The sequence below is a fragment of the Tauraco erythrolophus genome, chromosome 3, assembly GCF_009769465.1.
Source record: "Tauraco erythrolophus isolate bTauEry1 chromosome 3, bTauEry1.pri, whole genome shotgun sequence".
Lineage (NCBI taxonomy): Eukaryota > Metazoa > Chordata > Aves > Musophagiformes > Musophagidae > Tauraco > Tauraco erythrolophus.
Genome location: NC_141467.1, coordinates 84,849,805 through 84,870,482, shown reverse-complemented (window position 1 = coordinate 84,870,482; position 20,678 = coordinate 84,849,805). Strand labels below are relative to the sequence as shown.

General features: G+C 38.6%; 1 protein-coding gene across 1 annotated transcript in view; it reads left to right on the top strand.

Moving 5' to 3' along the window:
• Nucleotides 1-16,534, top strand: part of ANGPT1 (angiopoietin 1) — a 176,352-nt gene extending 159,818 nt beyond the window's left edge. Inside the window, exons 8-9 of the mRNA XM_086609513.1 lie at nt 5,401-5,531; nt 16,374-16,534. Of these exons, the coding sequence (XP_086465639.1) occupies nt 5,401-5,531; nt 16,374-16,534 (292 nt within the window). The remainder of the gene's footprint in view (nt 1-5,400; nt 5,532-16,373) is intronic.
• The last annotated feature ends 4,144 nt before the right edge of the window (nt 16,535-20,678 follow it).

Here is a 20,678-nt window from a genome sequence, read left to right as displayed (position 1 = left end):
GAATGATTTGCTTTTTATTTTTATCTTCCTTTCTTTTATCTCCTTCAAGAACAACCAAGAGGAACTCTACCCTGAATAGCCATAATTTCTAAAGGAGGGAAATTTTGTCCTGGTAGACAGGACAAAGAGTTGGTTTTAAAGGTTTCATCATACAAATCTGAATCTGAGAATATTAAAAACTTATCTAAATTTAAGTGGCAAGATATGTACCACTGCCTGGGAGCTAACAGGTTCATCAGTTGCCCTATTGCTATGCAGACTTGCTCTCTCAAGCCTAGCTAGTTCGGAACCATATGTTGTGAACTGAAGCTCAGAAACAGAAGAACTGACTGCTTCAGGAGCAATTTGGTTTTTTGATTGACACTTGATACTTTGCCATATCATTTTTTCCTGACTGTTGGCCAATGCCAATTCAGGGAGAAGGACCTAAAGAAAGAGAATTACTATTTCACCCTATGGTTCATCTGTACACTGCTGCAGTATGGTAAGCCTACTAGAGTTTAGAGCTAAGCTAAGCTTCATCCTTTTAAAGTCACTGGAGACCTACTAGACAAATGGTGTTGAGGGACAGTCAAACATAACTGGCAAGATCTAAATCTGTGCTGAGTGGAATATTTATAAAATACCAGGGCAAGAGTATGAGCTTGTAAATAACCCTAATGCCCTACCTCTTTGGGGAAAACACTGCACACCAAGTATTATTCATTTCTTTATTGCTTTCTTACATTATATGTTTTATTTTATTGAACTAAGTGGGTTATATAGTGTTGATTGTTAATAAAAAGATCTGGCTAGCACTGTCTTTCTGATTTAAGTAAACAGCATTTGCTTTTTATACTGACTTTATGAGACTTCTGTGAGCTTTAGTGTTGCTGATATAGTGAGGATGTATGGCCATTTAAAATCAGATTGTAGATATCATGTGACAGCGTAATTTTTCTATCAACACAACCTCAGGGAAGTTTATTTGGTTCTGCAAAAAATTAGGCACAGCTTGCAAAACAAGGCAAAAGTCCAATGAACAAAGATGGGATCAATTCCAGCCTTTCATTTGTATGGAACAAAGAAATGAACATGAGTAAAGACAGATCTTAGAGTAATCTTGTCTAAAATAAGCATCCTTTGACAAAGTAACACGGTAATCATGGGCTAATTGCCACTATGATGTAACATAATGCAGTGTCCTTCCTGGATTCCTGTTCCTAGGTTGTTCGTTGTTAAATTTCTGGGAGTCTTCATGATCTTTTACTGAGGCTCACATTTTGCCTTACCCATTTTTGTACTATCCAAAAGTATTTGAGTATCCATGGTATTTATATTTAATACAAGAATTTTTATATATCTATTTGTGTCTTTTTCTCATTAGGAAGTCACCATCACTGAACTAGAATCATAGAATCATAGAATCGTTAGGGTTGGAAGGGACCTCAAAGATCATCTAGTTCCAATCCTCCTGCAATGAGCTGGGACACCCTCCACTACACCAGGTTGCTCAAAGCCTCATCCAACCTGGGCTGAACACTTCCAGGGATGAGGCATCCATAACTTCTCTGGGCATCCTGTTCCAGTGCTTCATCACCCTCTGAGTGAAAAATTTCTTCTTTATATCTAATGTAAATCTACCCTCTTTCAGTTTAAATCCATTGCCCCTTGTCTTATCACTACATGCCCTTGTAAAAAGTCCCTCTCCAGCTTTCTTGTAGGCTCCCTTTAAGTACTGGAAGGCTGCTATAAGATCACCCCGGAACCTTCTCTTCTCCAGGCTGAACAGCCCCAACTCTCTCAGCCTATGTTCATAGCAGAGGTGTTCCAGCCCTCAAGTCGTCTTTGTGACCCTCCTCTAGACTCACTCCAGCAGCTCCATGTCCTTCTTGTGTTGGGGACTCCAGAGCTGAACGCGGTATTCCAGGTGGGGTCTCACGAGAGCAGAGTAGAGGGGCAGAATCACCTCTCTCAACCTAATGGCCACACTTCTTTGGATGCAGCCCAGGATTCGGTTGGCTCTCTGGCCTGCAAGTGCACATTGCTGGCTCATCCTGAGCTTCTCATCCACCAGCACTCCCAAGTTGTTTTTCTCTGTGCTGGTCTCAATTTACTCTAAAGATTAAGTCCAAAGGTATTTAACCATCAGGCTCAGATGAGGTGACACACAACGTGAAAATCTAATGAAGTTTAACCAGGCCAAATGCAAGGTCCTACATCTGGGTCGTGGCAATCCCAGGCATAAATACAGACTGGGTGGTGATTGGATCGAGAGCAGCCCTGAGGAGAAGGACTTGGGAGTACTGGTGGACGAGAAGCTCAATATGAGCCGGCAATGTGCTCTTGCGGCCCAGAAGGCCAACCGCGTCCTGGGCTGCATCAAGAGGAGTGTGGCCAGCAGGTCGAGGGAGGTGATTCTCCCCCTCTACTCTGCCCTCGTGAGACCTCACTTGGAGTACTGCGTCCAGTTCTGGAGCCCCCAACATAAGAAGGACATGGACCAGTTGGAGAGGGTCCAGAGGAGGGCCACGAAGATGATAAGAGGGCTGGAGCACCTTTCCTATGAGGACAGGCTGAAAGAGTTGGGGCTGTTCAGCCTGGAGAAGAGGAGGCTCCGGGGTGACCTTATAGCGGTCTTCCAGTACCTCAAGGGGGCCTACAGGAAAGATGGGGAGAGGCTGTTCAGGAGGGCCAGTTATGATAGGACAAGGGGTAATGGTTTTAAAATAGAGGGAGGAAGGTTCAGGTTGGATATTAGGAAAAAATTTTTTACTATGAGAGTGGTGGAACACTGGAACGGGTTGCCCAGAGAGGTGGTGGATGCTCCATCCCTGGAGACGTTCAAGGCCAGGTTGGACAAGGCCCTGAGCAACCTGATCTAGTTGGAGATATCCCTGTTCCTTGCAGGGGGGTTGGACTAGATGACCTTCGAAGGTCCCTTCCAGCCCTAACCATTCTATGATTCTATGATTCTATGATTCTAGGCAGTTTAACTACTTTGGAAAGATAGCCCTGACAGATCTCTTTAGTTAATAAATTTTTATTTTAACATGTTCATGCTTAGCATCTATTGTCTCCATTTTTAAAGATGGAGAAAGGACACATAGAAAGAATTTTGCTGAAAAATAGCTGAAGTTTAAGTCAGTCTGAAAGTGTGAATCTCAGATCTCTAGAGCCCCAAGTGCTGTTTCTGTGCCTATACATCTTGAGAGCTAAGTAACCTCACTGGGATGTCTAGAAGAGACTTTTCTGTAATAAGTTTCCATGACAAGTTTAATCAGAGTGACTTTTTTTTGATGTAATATTGAACTACAGATGCATGCAAGATTAAAAAAAAAAAAAAAAGGAAAGCTACTACATGGTGCCTATGTGTCCCTTTTCCTCCCTCTCATAAGCAGAGCCCACACCTGAAATCTCTCTCAATATATGGGACAGACTCTCATCCTCATCTCATAAAAATGCCAAGGGCTTAACTATTACTACTGTGTAGGCTAGAAAGGGTTAGGTACATGCTCTGCTCCTACTGTTGATGCTGTGACCACTTTGCAATGAAGTATCTATCTTCCACCTAAACAAATGAAGGAATGACACTCTAATAAAGGCGCTTACTTTTTTATTCATCCAAAGTCATTAGATAAAAATACAAAAATCTAAGAGGTATTGACAACAATCAATGTCTCATAACTGTTCTCCTTGTTCACTGTGTTTGTGGGAGAAGTTGGGAAGGCATTTTCTAGGATAGCTCTCCCAGCTACAAATCCCAGAGAGAAAGAGGCATCTCTACTGCTTTACACATTTAAATCCTGCTTTTGCTCCCATAGTTTCTTATGCATTTTACATTTGGTATTTAAAAGATATACTAGCCCCTCTTCAATAACCCTAGAAGAAACAGAACTGGTGTTTCACACCTCTTCTTCAGTGGAGAAATCTATCCCACTAGATACCAAACCATATTCTTAGTTAAACCTGTGGCTCATTTATTCCTGCCTGTACAGCCTCAGTGAGACAGGTTAGGGATGTTCCTTCCCCTCGCTCTTGCTTCAGTGGCTAGGACTTGCTCCTGGGATGTAAGGATTATGGCTTCATATTTCTGCAGTGGACACTGAGATCCTTTCTCCTCCTTTCTGTATGTGAAGCTATTATGACGATGGACACCTTCCTCTCCCAGCAGTATTTTATGAAAAAAACAAGAACGCACTGGTCAGATGTCCGATGTAGGTACCTATGTACAGGAAATAGCTTTTGCTGTGAGCCTCCATTTCCCAGTGGTGTCTGTCTCATGGAGATGCTTAAGCAGAGGCAAGGGAAACCACTGTATGCAACCTCTTCTCTTCTCTTCTCTTCTCTTCTCTTCTCTTCTCTTCTCTTCTCTTCTCTTCTCTTCTCTTCTCTTCTCTTCTCTTCTCTTCTCTTCTCTTCTCTTCTCTTCTCTTCTCTTCTCTTCTCTTCTCTTCTCTTCTCTTCTCTTCCTCTCTCTCTTCTCTTCTCTTCTCTTCTCTTCTCTTCTCTCTCTCCTCTCCTCTCCTCTCCTCTCCTCTCCTCTCCTCTCCTCTCCTCTCCTCTCCTCTCCTCCTCCTCTCCTCTCCTCTCCTCTCCTCTTTCTTATCTCTTATCTCTTCAACATTATCTTGTGCATGTCCCTGCAATTGTGAACTCAAGTCAGACGAGCCCAGGTCCCCAGTGTTTCCTTGCTGGGAAGTACTTCATTCAGCATTCTTGCAGCTGGAACTCTTGTCTTTGGACATTATAGCACTGAGCACCATAAATGCTGTTACTTGCTGGATCTGGGCTTAGTTAGGCTTCTAGCTCATGGTTGTGGTTTCAACTAGTTGACAAGACTCCTTAAGAAAAGAGATATTTAGCACTGCAAATCATGAAGACTTTTGTGGCTTGAACTCTAGGTTATTCTCCATTCATCACTCAGAGACAGCTTTGGCAGAACTGGGTTGCTGGCTTGTGCTGTAACTGGTGGAATTAAAAATTCTGAAACTGCTGAAATCCTCTTTCGAGCCCAGAGATTAATAATGTGGCTGCTGTTAAAAGGGAGTGCTGTTTCTGTGCCACAGTAAAGAGACCAGCTACTCAATTACTCAATTATTCTGACAATATATCCCAGATCTCTGGGCACCTCTCCTCATTCTCTTTTCTGTCTCACTTCCTTTACTTTGTTGCACTTTCTGGTGCAGATTTCTTGTGCTTAGCTCTGCTCTGGGCAGGGACATTGTGCTACTACAGATACACTGAAAAAACCTGATGTCTCCATTTTGCACCTGAAACAGCAAAGAAATTGAGCCAAAACACAAGACATTTCTGAATTTTCCGTGTGCATTTCATGCAAGGCAAACCTGATGTGGAAAGATATTTGGATTTTTTATTTTTCTTTTTGGTGACAATGATTGCTTTCTCTTGCTGTTTCAGACTTTATCTAAAGGGTCACAGTGGAACAGCTGGAAAACAGAGTAGCCTGATCTTACATGGTGCTGAATTCAGTACAAAAGATGCTGACAATGACAACTGCATGTGTAAATGTGCTCTCATGTTGACTGGAGGTGAGTACAACAACTTTGAAAATATGTAGTACAGCCATAGGAATCTACCCTGTTTTCCTAAAGCAACCATGGATGAAGATGCATTCATGGATGTGTAAGTACTGTGTGAAAATTCCTTTCATTACTATTACTCCCACTCGTTTCTGTATATATATTTTGGTAGTACTAATACCTCAGCACTCCTACCAGCAGAGAAGGAATTATTCAGAGATGCAGTCAGTATACTTCTGCACTAAGGCTATTGCAACAATGTGAAGTGGGAAAGTATAAGTAAGTGTTACTGTTGAGGCAAGAAAGGCAAAGAGAGCAAAAGCTAAGAAATGAAGCAGAGGGAAAGAACTTTGAGAGAAGTGGGAGAATCTGCTGGAAAAAGAAGAGAAAAAAAGTAAGGAAATAGATAATAGAAGATAAAGTTTAAAAACAATCAGAATCTGGACTTAACAGCATATGGTCTATTTCACTTAGAGGTGTGATTCTGTTATTGAAATAATTGCAAAGTTTCAGCTTTCCATCTTATACAAGCATAAGGCATATATATATAGTCATAGAATCATAGAATGGTTAGAGTTGGAAGGGACCTCAAAGATCGTCAAGTTCCAACCCCCCTGCCATGGGCAGGGAAACCCTCCACTACACCAGGTTGCTCAAAGCCTCATCCAACCTGGCCTTGAACAATTCCAGGGATGGGGCATCTACGACTTCTCTGGGCATCCTGTTCCAGTGCTTCATCACCCTCTGAGTGAAAAATTTCTTCCTTATATCTAATCTGAATCAACCCTCTTTCAGTTTAAAGCCATTGCCCCTTGTCCTATCACTACACGCCCTTGTAAAAAGTCCCTCCCCAGCTTTCCTGTGGGCTTCCTTTAAGCACTGGAAGGCTGCTATAAGATCACCCTGGAGCCTTCTCTTCTCCAGGCTGAACAGCCCCAACTCTCTCAGCATGTCTTCATAGCAGAGGTGTTCCAGCCCTCAGGTCGTCTTTGTGACCCTCCTCTAGACTCACTCCAGCAGCTCCATGTCCTTCTTGTGTTGGGGACTCCAGAGCTGCACGCAGTATTCTAGGTGGGGTCTCACGAGAGCAGAGTAGAGGGGCAGAATCACTTCCCTCGACCTAATGGCCACACTTCTTTGGATACAGCCCAGGATACGATTTGCTTTCTGGGCTGTCAGCGCACATTGCTGGCTCATGTTGAGCTTCTCATCCACCAGCACTCCCAAGTCCTTTTCCTCAGGGCTGCTCTCAATCCATTCTCTGCCCAGCCTGTACTTGTGCTTGGGATTGCCCCGACCCACGTGCAGGACCTTGCACTTGGCCTTGTTGAACTTCATGAGGTTCTCACAGGCCCACCTCTCCAGCCTGTCAAGGTCCCTCTGGATGGCATCCCTTCCCTCCAGCGTGTCCACAACACCACACAACTTGGTGTCATCTGCAAACTTGCTGAGGGTGCACTCAATCCCACTGTCCATGTCTCCAACAAAGATGTTAAATAACACTGACCTCAGTACTGACTCCTGAGGAACACCACTCTTCACTGACCTCCAGTTGGACATTGAACTATTGACCACAACTCTTTGAGTGCGACCATCCAGCCAGTTCCTTATCCACTGAGTGGTCCATCCATCAAAACCATGTCTTTCCAGTTTAGAGACAAGGATGTCATGTGGGACAGTATCAAATGCTTTGGATAAGTCCAGGTAGACGATGTCAGTTGCTCTTCCCCTATCCATCAATGCTGTAACCTCATCACAAAAGGCCACTAAATTAGTCAGGCATAAAATGGTTTGATTTGGCAGAGACCTTAAAGATCATCTAGTTCCAATCCCCCTGCCATGAGCAGACACCTTCCACTACATCAGGTTCCTCAAAGCCTCATCCAGGCTGGCCTTGAATGCTTCCAGGGATGACATATAGGCATAGTTAATGTGATGGTTAATCCACTCATCTGTCAAAGACTAGATCTTCAACCCTCTGTTCAAATTGTGGTGCATAGCTGTTCTGGAAGATTTAAAACAGTATCCTTAGTGAGCTGAGTTGAACTGCAGAAGAAAAAAAAGAAGAGTTGAGGCGGGGGATAGTGCAGAGAAGTTATATTGGTACAGTTTAAAGCACCAAGTCAGTATGACTGCCAGAAAGTAGAGTGTATGTGACTGATGTTTGCTCCCTCCAATGCAGAGGAGGAATATCTGAGATTACCTCTCCATACAGACACCTAAAGCTCTGCACAGCAGTGAGAATTTTCTGTGGCAAATGATACTTATTCCTAGTCCCTATATGGGCACACTCATGTTTATCTCTGGGACATCATATTAAAGCATAAAGCTTAAATTGGCATTCTTTGGTTTATTGACTGTATGACCAAGAAAGGCCCTTATCTTCACATCCGATCTTCTTTGGAGATTCTCCCTCAGTGATTTCTAACTTTCCTGGAAAAAATCCTATAGCATATAAATTATTCAGTATTTTGGATCAGACTGTTAAACTGATATTATTTGTGGTTACTGGCACTCTGACTGAATCCAGCTCAGGCCACATTCTGGCATATATGAGCCTGTAAAGCTATCATCTGGTAACAGAAGATGAGTTCCCATCACTGGGAGTTTATATTGATAGCACAACCTAGCTCCTCATTCTCTTTTGTGGATTGGAAATGACTCTGTTGCGAAAGTCTTTAAGGAGCGGATTTTTCAAACTTTCCTAACTTCCTCTAGTGATATCTTATTAAAAGTCAGCATGAGAAACTTCTTCCAATAGACAGGTGATCAGACCTGTCACTACCAGGTGATCACTACCTTTCCATTTCTATAAAGAAAGAAGCTAACCAGGTAGTTCTGGAGACAGATAATGGATAAGAAGTCGATAGTTTATTTTACTTAAAACTATTGACCTTTCCCTTTAGAGGCCATGCTAAATTAAAGTGTCTTACTTCCAGGGCAAGCCAGAGTTTAGTGAGAAGCTCCGAAATGTGAGTCATGTCTGTGCTAAGTGCAGACTCATTCATGTATCTGAGCTGCCTGGAAATACCTCTGCTCTGAGACAGCTGATTCTGGGAGCTGAGGGTTTTGTTTGTTTTTCTGCCCTGACTTCTGTGGCAGGTCAATGCCCCGCTAAGGTCAGCCTGCTGCTGAACAACCATTCCACAAAGTTCACATATATTTTGCTGCAGCGTCCTGTAAATCAACAGGAAAACTACATATTGGAATATACTGGTAGCAAATGAATAAAGAGGAAGGGGGAGAATTACCAAAGGCTGAGGAAACCACATATAGAACAAATCACTGCAGAATAAAAGGAGGTGCAGCTAGGCTTTGGAGACAGATGAGTGCAGTCTTTTGGAGCAGACTCTGAATACTAGTCTTTCGGAGACAGGCTGTACAGCACTGAGTAATTTGTAGTTCTTCAAGAAGAGAAAGACACTAATCATTCTGGAGTTGTCCCCAAATGTTCTGCTATGCTTCGCTCCTTGAAATGACTTTCTCATTCCTTGAAAAATATGAGAAATTGAATTAAATACCAAAACATTTTTTTAATGAGTAGATTTCAGTTTTGTGCCACAGACAAGACTAATTAAGAAAAGCAGCAATGATAACAGGTTTTAGAAAACCTATTTTTTTTCAAAGAGATATCAGACTGTTAGTTTTGGCAACATCACAGAGAAGTCTTTAATGATGAATGATATGAAATCTACAGGCAGGTTTCTAGCTATCTTGACAGTTTGGGTGAGCCTGTTATCTCTATGAGGTGAACTGAATATATTTATGTCAGGAATAAAGACTGAGATAAGATGAAGCTGAAGACGGTGATATGGTTATAGTCAAGGCTGAAAATAAAAATGTAAGGAAAACATACATTTCTCTCTGTGATCTCACTAGTTGTCAGTTTTATTTGGTCTATATCAAAACTAATATTATTTCTCCTTCTTTCTCTCATCCCTCTTCCCCAGAATAAGAAGTTAAATACTGGGAGAAAAATACAGTAGCATCAACAAAGTTTTGTCTCTGTGTGTTTCTTGTCCTTTCAAGAGCCATGCTATCCTACTTGGCTCTATCTTACATGAATTTAAGGGAATGGCTTCAAAAGTACATGTATGAGCTGGATTCTTAGCCCCTGTGAAATTTACATGGTAGTTAAATGTTTTAGCTGCTTTTTTGTGCCTTGGAAAATTTAAACATGCTTGGTTTGAAGGTAGAGAGACAAAGCATATTTATTCAAGTAATTTCTTGATTTGAAATTAATATTTGTCAAAATATTTTAAAAAGTAATTATATCATTAAAATGCCTGTTAAGAACTGGTGCAATATCTTAGGCCAGTAAACTGGACAAAAGCTATATCCCCATGTAACTTCAAGCATTATTCTGAAGAGTGCTCCACTGAGCTACATACACAACTTTTTGCAAGAAACAGCACTTAAAATGTAACAAACTGTCACAAGAATGAAGCACTGAGTAGATGTCCAAGGCACTTCAGATAGATTTCCAATAGAAAAGCACTTAATGTCTCTATCAGATTTGTGGGCACAAGGCCAAGTTGGAGCATCCCACCAGGATACCACCTGTCTACTGAGCCCCAGGAATTATTTGTGCTATTGTTTTCAGACACTGGAAAGTGACTTATGGTAACTTGGCCCACAGTGAAAGAGCCTTAAGTTGAATTGCTTTGTCTTGCATTGGCTGCAGTCTGAGATGTTCACACAGCCATTTACCTTGCTTCAGGTGATAAGTGAGAACATTGCTAAACTTCTGATCCCCGAAATAGTTTGACAAGGTGACAGGGAGATTTCTCTGGATGTTTGGCTAGTATTGAAAGATCACAGAACTATTGAACTAACTTTTTTTATTTTACTGGAAGCAGAGGTCCATCCAGCCACAGCCTCCTGTCTCTGACAGCAGTCAGCAGCCGAAGTCTTGGTATGGGCATAAGAACAATGCAAATAAATTATACTTCTCCTGAGTATTTTCCCAGTATCTTTTACATCTCAGGGGCTTCCTGAATCAGAGACATTTCCCACACGTTTAGTAATCCTCAATGGATTTGTCATCTATTAAGTCAGAGACCGCTCAGTGACAATCCCAAACAGTGGTGCACTTGTTGCCTGCTGTTTCACTGCTTTTTTTCTCCAAGTGGTAAATTTTATGAATCCCTGGCAAGAATGCTATGAAGGATTCTTGTCATGACTTGGAGGGAATCACTTGACTGAATATAGAAATCTGCCCTTACGTTATCCAGTTAGAAAAGGCCACAGTTTCTCTCATATTTTGTTTGAAACAAAAACTTTGAAAGTAGAAGCCTCAGCACACTTACAAGTATCCAGGTTGAACCCCAGGATATACATCTACTTACATAAGAAAGCATCGATTTTTAGGTTTTATGCATACTGTTGCTTTCAGAAAGAAGTTACTTATAAAACACCATTCATAAAGTGTCAATTATATTGCCTAACATTTTGATAGAGAAATGTAACCTCCATGCAGATAAGAAATGATTGAAATATTATTTGATTTATGCTAGTAATATTACAAATATTTCATTAGATATAAGACTACTTTTAACAAAATCATTACTATACTGCTGTGTTTATCAGGGTTAAGTACGAACGATAGTAATAAAGTAGTAGGAGAACATCTAGAAGTGACTAACGTAAAAATTATTCTGTTGATATATTTAGAAATCAGAACACGGTCACCACTCTACAAGTTTCACATTATTTTTACCTCATAAAAAGGTCCTTATAAAAAGGATTGTGTTATCCAGTTGACATATCCTGACAGCTAAATTCTAATTTAACCTTCAGAATGTCAAGTATCAATTCCTAAGTGATAGTCTGGTCAATCCAGTACTCTAATGAATAAAAGAACATAGGCCTGAAAATTATTTCCAGAGGTCATTTAGTCCTTTTCTAAGACAGACTCTTCTCTACTTATTCATTTCCGTCTTTCTGTTCATCTTCAAGATTTGCAGTGATAGAGATTCATTTTCATAATATAATTTGTTACTAATTTTTGCTCCTCTTAATATAAGAAATATTTACTTGTGGACCAAACAAATTCTATGATAATTTAAGTGTGTTCCATCTTGTCCCATCCTCCATCACTGGAAAGAAATTTTCCTTTGCATTCCTTTGAAAAGATGTTATTTTCCAGCAGCTTTTTTTTTTTATTTGAGATTGTTGGCAATCTGTCTTTTGAATTCTGGACTAAACAACCCTAAATCTTTCCTCTTACATTCACTCTTTTGGACACCATCCAGTGGAGCCCCATATAGCTTTAGGTGTCATCCAAAACTGCACCCAGTCTTCTAGATGACAATTAAACAATGCGAAGTCAAACAGAGACTTATTACCTTCTAATTTCTCTAAAGTACAGAATGTCAGAAACTGAAATCTTTCCTAAAATAAATTGTTATATCTTTTCAAAAATGAAGACTATTTCGATATTTTTTCATTAAAAATTGTTCTTACTGGCTTTGTTGCCAAATGCACTAAATTTTATGGACAAACCCAGAAGGCTAGAGATAAATGCTGGCTTTTCATGGGATTCATTTATCCCATAAACCCATACGAATGTACCATTCAAACGTACTTTTGATCTTATTGAATGGATTGTATTGATCTTACTGCACTTGGAGGCATTCAGTGTACTCAGGAGGGAGAGCAGATGTGTGAAGAAAGAGTCTGCCATCAAATGTGCAGGATTTAGACACATGTTCTTTTAATATGTAAAAGGCAGCTAAGAACCTCTCATCAGACTTGAGTGATCATTAGCAAGTTCCCAATGCACTAGATAGACAGTGCACTAGGTTAATAACAAAGAATTTTACAAACATACGTAAATGCTTAATTACAATTTATACATCAAGCCAAAAAAAGGAAAGCTATTAGCATTGGCACACAAAAGCTTTTTTTATGTTGCTTTAGAAGAAGATTTTCTCATATAAAAATTGTACTTGTGACTTCAGAAAACCATTACAAAAGATGGTCGTGATTTTTTTCTTATAATATCGTTACTCATTTGAGCAATGCTCCATTATTAGGTATTTTTTTGCAAGAATTTGTAGAAATTATCTCAATATCCACTCATATTTGGCCAAAGATATAGTACAGGCAGGTCTGTGTAGCCGAACTATCTGATGATAAATGACTGAAGTAGACTGAAACATTCAAAATACATTTATTCGATGAAAAGAGCTGACATGAAATTTAACAATTTCCCAGAAGTAACGACAACACTCATTAAAGACCAAAGCATAAGAGTACACAAAGTATGAGCTTTTGTCTGCATTAGGGATTCATGTTTATTTGTATAGCTGAACTTTCAAACAATTTATCAATGTATTATCAAAATTATTTTTTGTTGGGACAATATACTTTATGATCTAAGGATTTTTATTGCAGAGATGGTAATGCTGCTCGTACTATACAAATTATTAGAGATGGGCTAACCTCAAAAGACTGAACTGCCCTCAGCTCAAATAAGCAATTAGTGACTTCGTGATCATAGCAACTTGAAGAAACTACCTGTGTTTCTGAATAATAGCTCTCTTAACCTTATCGTGAAAGCCTCCTCTTTACCACTTCATTAATCACTATAAAATCTTGCTTCTAGTATTATTTCTCATAATGCCCTTTATGATTCTCGTGCACAACTCAAATAGCCCATGGAAATCATTGCCAAAAGTTATCTCTGAGATTAAAATCTTACTGCTATTAAGAAAAGACTTGAAACTTATTTGGGAAAGCCATTACTTTTTGGTTAAAAATAAACAAGATTCTTCATGGGAGGAAAATTCTGTGAACTCTAGGGAATAAGCCAACATCTAGCTACTGGGAATCTTTTCTTAGGTCAGACTGTCTCACTGCTTTTTTTGATGTTTTCTGCACTGGCAATGCTGCAGATATCTCTTTCAGGAACCTCTATTTTACATTCCTCCACTTCCTCACAACTACCAAGAAAGTCACTGTTTCCATTCCTCCTTCCCTCAATATAGAAGCCATCTGAAATAATATTTGCATCCATTCAAAGACATGGATTTTGGTGTTGAGACATGCAGTAGGAAGTTTTGTGATAAACTGAGGCCCTATGGGGAAGAAAGCATTTAGAGGGCTGCAGGGAGGATGGAGAGCAATAACCATATGGGGAGAAAAAAAAAACCAACAAACCACTTAAGAAAAACAGGGAAAAATTAAACCCAACATTTTAATGTATTATTAGGAAACATCTTTTTAAAAATTCATAGTCTCACTAACAATAACAATATAGTAGGAAAAAAAAAGATTCTCATTAAGACACATTTTGAAAGAAGTATTTATTTAGAAGAAATCTATAATGAGACATTTGAGCAGGTCCTCACAAAAGGTTTATAAAATGTTGTGTTTCTTTGACTTATTGCATTTTTAACATAGATTTTGTAGGGAATCACTGAAAACCTCTCCAAAAAAGCCATTTACTGGCCATCTATTCCTGTTCCTTTAAGATGAAATGGTAACTAGCATAGCTTGCCATGTCTTCAAGTCTTCAATGTCTTCCCAACACCATAAACAGAACCCAGCTGCATCTGTGTTCCAGCTTTGAAAATCGAGGATTAGATTTTCTCTGTTTAACTTTGTCTTAAGTTTCTTCAAGATTACACTCTGGTTACAGTAAAACATGAGCTGTACCGCTTTCTCTTTCTTTGGTTATTTTCCCCTTAGGTATAATGTTGTAATCAAAGGGAGGGCAATTATATCAAAATAGAAGTTTGCCAGAACTATCTGGCATAAATTGTTCCCTCAAGATTTCGTTATGAAGTGTTACTTCTGAAAAAGCCCATGAAGTATTACTCAAAATCTAAGAAATTACAAGACTAGAAACATAAATTACATGGATCTGAATACAAAGGACAGTGTAAGCACTGGATCTGAAGGCTAATCATGGTCAATATGGTATCAGTAGTAGTAAGCCATAGTTTAAAATACCTTCATACAACGCATTCATTATAGGTAGATAAAAGGCTAACCACTGAATATGATGAAATTGGAGGATTCACTAGGGCAATGCACATTGTCTAAAAGGAGATTATCACTGTTTAATTCCATTTCCAGAAGTCAGAGTGGGAATCACACTGAAAACTTAAAATTCTGCACTTCAGTCCACAGTGACACCTGCAGAATTCAGTAGCCACTAGCTAGACAATCAGTTAACCACTACCAGTGGTGCCTGAAAAAGGTTTGCAGGGGGTCCTGGGAAGATTTAAATGCTGTGATGTGTATGCTGAAATAACTTTTTAAAATAAAGTTATGTTTAACCACCAAAAGAAAAACCACCACCTGATCTTTATGATCTTATTTGCCTTCATAAGCAAAGGCAAATGTTTGGTACAACCATATTACATGGAAAGATTCAGAAGATCTGTGTTAAAGAGTCACAAAGTCTATAGGAGTTACTAGGAAAAAAACCCTGCAGAAATCTTTCAGACAAATATTGCTCCTAGCCATTGAGATTAATATATTTCTGACATTAGGAATGTTAGCTCTTTGCAGTCTGGGGATTCACTCAGCCTTCCTCAATATGAACTAAGCATCTTTCCGTTACATTACATAGATACTCTGTAAGATGTTGGAGAGAAAATTCTATTCCCATCAAGATATACAGCAAAACTCCCACTATTTTCAATGGAGTCAGCATGTCACCTAGTTTATCTTTGTAAGTCTGTGTTCTGAAATATCGATGTTGCCAAGTTTCATGTTATTTGGAGTGTTCCTTAAAACTCTTAACTCCTGTGGCAATCTAAAACTCACCTTAACAAGAAAAGATCTTGGGAATGTAGACAAGATTAATTAATTAATTAATCAACAGATTAATTAATCTTAAAGCAATAATTTAAACTAGATCTGAAGATTCACACTATCTTTCACCACTGACTTCATTTTATCCATTGGATAAAGATATATATACATAACTTCATTGCAGAAGTCTAAAGGTGAGATGAGGTTTTTTGCACATAGTTTGCAACCAAACTCACACTTCTAGCAAGCCTGAATTTTCTGCCTTCAGTCATAAAATGTTAGCAAAACCTCTTTCATTGTTAGCAATATTCACAAGTACTCGATAAATATTTCTGGTTTATTTTCAGTGGCATATTAACAGAACACTCACAAAGGTGGAGGTATGGCTCTACATGCATTTTCTTTGGCAGAAAACTCAGGTTGAAAAGTTCCTGATCTGTTACACTTCTTTTTTATCTTAACTTCTCAGTTTACTACTCCTTCAGTTATGTCAACACAACTGTTCACAGGGCCATTCTGTGAACCAGATTGCTGGTTTACCCTCAGAAAGCAATATTCTGGGATTTTTTCTGATTCGTTGTCACCCCTCAATTTTCAGAAGTCTTATAATGCAGCTGCTGGTGCAGTAAACTAATTGCAGAAGCATCTGGGCAAAACATTTCTTGCTCTGTCTTTCCAGTAGAGTTAAATACACGCAACTGCACACAGAGTTCAAAGGGTTAAGGAATAGGAAGCCGCATCTTGCTGGGAAAGAGGAGGCAGGGCAGGGGAACAGACAAAGCAGTTAGCAACTTTCTAAGCCTAACTTTGGTAGATAGATACTTTTAATATCTATTTTTAGTCTATGATAGGTAACTAGTAATTTTCTGCTACCTGTAGACATGTAAATGAAGTGTTTACAAACCCCTTTTAAAATAAATAAAATTAAATGGACTTTTGTCAGTTTCCTAAGTGCCAGGTGTGAACTTGCTCAGAGGATTTGCAGAGATGTGAACTCCAGAATTTGATAATCAGCTAAACCTTTAAAATAAACCAAAAATTCTTAGCGCGCTTGCAGTTTGACTGTTTGTCTAATGTTTTCAGGATGGTGGTTTGATGCCTGCGGCCCTTCCAATCTCAATGGGATGTTCTATACAGCTGGGCAAAACCACGGAAAACTCAACGGCATCAAGTGGCATTATTTCAAAGGCCCCAGCTACTCCTTGCGCTCCACCACCATGATGATTCGGCCTTTGGACTTTTAAAGGATTTCAGCGTTGGATCGCAGAACAGACCAGGACAACACTACCCTCAGCAGCACCCCTATCACAGTCTGAAGGTAAAAGGTGAAAGACTTCTGGAAAGCAACACATAGGGATGACGCCAAGTCTCTTCATTATCGCTGCATAACCTGCAAAAACTCTCCAACGTTCACCCCACATTTTGATGACTGAGGGAGGCTTGGTTTAGAAGAAGGTGGCTGCTATGATTTTCCAGAGAAGAACAACTGGACCTGGTTATTCTGCCTGGACCTGGTGCTTGTCTGTGGATGTCTTTTTTTGGTTGTTTTTGTATTTTTTAATAAACAGTGCAAAAACATACGAAGTTATTCAGCAAGAGCATCAGAATTTGAAAAACTGAAATATATCAACCACAGTCTATTGAGTAGAGCGTTATTCAGCAGGGAAATGCCAACATTATACCCATGAAAAAGGCTTATGGAGATATCTTTATTAAAACTCCTCTTAAAGCACTCAAGGTGATCACTCCAAATACTGTTATTCTTAAATGAACTGAATTTGAATGGTGGATGGATTTATGTTAATCCCACAGTTAAATAATTCGTGTGAATATTATTATAAATTATTCAGTTGCTCTGTAGAGGTAATCAGATAATTGGTGTAATCCCTAAACTAGGATTTATAGTGTGATAACAAAAGTAGCTGTGTTTTGAGGTTTTTCTCTTCTTTCATTAAAGGCAGTCTGAATGTCATGTAGAAAAATTAATGGAAGGTTTAAAGAATGTGAAATATTATCCTAAAGAAAATATGGGATTTTGCATGGAATATTTCCATCAAAAGTACACAGGAAGGCAAACTGTTAGGCTATATAAAAGTGACATAAATGGATGGCTTAAGGCAATGGATTCATTTTACAGTATCCTTGCATGTGAGCAATTTATCATTAATTATTTTACTTTTTATTAAATGTTCCTTTCTTCACTGTATTATTACGTTTTTGTGAATATCAGAAGCATGCCAGTCCTACATAGTGCTTAGGCTACAACTATAAAAAAATACTCAACAGAACTGTATAGAAAATAAAGAATTGTGAACTTGTAAATAGCATGTTTGTATTTCCTGTAATGGTCATTTAATTTGTACAGGCAGCCCTGACCCTCCTTGAAGGGTACAAAGCCTCAAAAGGATATAAATATTAAAAGAACTTTAGAAGACTGCTTACAGGTTGCTAACAAGTAATTTTGTTATATTAAAATGTGGAAGAAGTGTGGGGCAAGATGCACAATTCGATTGGAAAAGATGAAGTTCCTATAATAAAAAGCAACAGAGTAGATGGGTGGCCAATGAGAACATAGAGACAATTCTTTCCATTTACAGCCCCTCGTGATTTATTCATATGAATATTGGGACAGTAGCTTGCAGTCATTCTACTTCTACTATATACAAAAGGAAAAAGTTTACCCAGCTCCCACTAAATCAAAAGTAACATTCTTATCGATTAAATTGGGACCAACATGAAACACAAAATCTGAATGTGGTGAGTTTTTTGCTTGTCTGTTTGTTGCTTTGTTTCATTCATTAAACTCTTCCTGAGATCAGGCACAACAAAGATCTGATTCTTTTTTAAAGGATGATGATAATAGAGTAACTGCACCTTTATTTTTTCTTTTTTCCCCTATTTTTTTCCCCCTTTTGCAGTTTATTTCTATAGAGTAGAAAAAAACTACTTGGATTTTTTTAAACACCCGTTCTCAGTGATCACAAAGCCCCACAGGGTTCTCTGGTTTTGCTACAATTTGATGTTTGTTTTGGTTTTAAGTGGGAAGGTCTTTGGTTTTGTATATGTGTATATATTTATATATATATTTGAAATAATCTTGCCTAAGGGTTAATTTGCTGTTTTCTGCTGAATAAGTTACCGAACTACTCCTTACTCAGCAGTTTATTCAGAGCTGTTTTGTCTCAGTTGCCAAAAGTTTTTTTAAATGGTTTTCATTTGTGTGCAAAATATGTGGTCCGTCTTCCTCCATATTCTCGAAAGATATATTTTTGCAGGTCTCCAAGTTAGGAATGTCATTTTTGCAGATCCTATTGCAAAAGGCAAAACACATTTAAAGTCAAAAGCATGATATTTACTGTTTATTTATCTGGATTTGAAAAAAAACACGTGGATTTGGTTTCCTATCCTTTATAATAAAACGTTTTTTAAAATTACGGAGTCTGTGATTTGCTTTACTTTGAGTATACCTTTCTATGACAGACTGACAACATTTTACATTTATATTAATAAATTTAGACAAAGCCTAGGAATGGAGTCTAATTAAAGTTTGTCCAGAAATTAATATTTCTAACTTTTCAAATCTGTATTTCAGTATTTTTTTCAATTTCCTTAATTAAAATCATGAGACTATATTTCTCATTTTAAGTTTAAATCATTATACTGTCTATCAGTCTCTAAAAGAAAATGTTTTTTGAGTTTCTACAGGCAAAGATACAAATTGTGGTGTGATGCTTGTTTCTCTTGCCTTATGACATGTTCTTCTGTCATCCATTTGTTCGAGTTGCACAGCAGTGGCAACTCTCCTTTGATTTCTTAGCCTGAAATACTTCTTGCTCCATCTGTATGCCTTTTAACATTTTAATGTTTCTTTGTAGTCAATTTATCCTCATTTTCTCAGGAATTTTTGCTTAATTGGACATGTTTGTTCAGACTAACCTAGTTTTTTAAATCAACACTAAAGCTGTGAGGAACTACATATATAAAAGCACATTTTGCTCCTTAAGTTGAACATGTATGTACTGCATGAATTGAAGAGTTACAATTAATAAAAACAGTCTTTCTGAATCTGATTTTTATTAAAATGTCACTTGCCTTGAAAGATACTAAAAAAATAGTCAATGGTAACAGTAACCTTACTATTTACCCATCATAGATAAATGTCTTCCTGTTTTATGAAATGGGAATACATAAAATTTTCACAAATCAATAAAAGTATTTTCCATAGCATATAGGTCCTTAATTTTTAATATCTTCTGAGGCTGGAGATGTAATTTAAATGCACACTTTGCTAAGTCCCCTAGCATCCAGTACTGGCTTAATAAAGCAGGCAAGTCATCTACATTTATAATAATCTGTACAACAGACTCCCAAGACACAGTTCCTTAAAAAACCCTTTCAGCTACAATAACAACTTTCTTCTCTGCAGACCTGCAACTGAAACCACAGCTCTGACCATGCCTCAAATAACCTCGTTTGGGATCACCACAGAACTCACTTCTCCTTTGGGAAGAGCAAGACTGAAGCAATCACAACAAGAGCTTAACTCTCTAGGTAGGATCAAGCTTAATTTACAGCCAGACTGTGCAGCAGTTGTGCCAGAAGGCATTCCTACCTACCAGCTTTTACATAAACTGGACAGCTTGAGGAGAGAGGCACTAACCTCTGAATACAGCTGTCCATATGTCTCAAGAAAGCTTGACACAGCCTATCAAAATGTCCTTTTTGAAATTTAATCTGGAGGAACTGTAATCTCAATACAAAAAAAAAGAATCTTGAAAGCAATAGAAATTAAAAAAATTAAAAGTGCAAATGCCAGCAGGAAGGGAGGATTAAGGGTTAACGTACAGAAGGTAGAGCAGCAAGCGCAGGAAAGAGAGAAGACAGGGATATGGGACTGTAATGAAAAGAGGGAAAAGACAACAGATAGGGACGAGACGAAGGGAAGGGATTCTTCATGAGACATAGCAGCTCCATATTTCCTCTGCCATGTCTGTCACACATTGTAGGAACCTCGTTCTCCTCCAGGAGTGTCCAGACACCCCTCTCCCTGGCTCCTGCTTGTATAAGTAGGAATCTATGAGCCTCATTTGCTTTTGTATGCTTTGGGGGTTGGTTTGTCTGTGTACTTTTATAATTTTTACTCAGGAAGCAATTTAGTATGGATCTTTGAGAAGACACGCAGCTTATGGTTATGTCAAAATAGTTCTGCAGCAAGTCCTTTTAAATTGGAGAAGTTCCTTTAGAAAGTGCTGTATTCTGTTGTGTGAATTTTAAGTACTGATAATGAAATAGAACTTATGCTTATCCAAAATCTTGTAAAATTACAGACTTTATTCCTCCACTAGCTAAAAATTCTGTTGACAGTAGACTTTATTCTCCATATAAAGG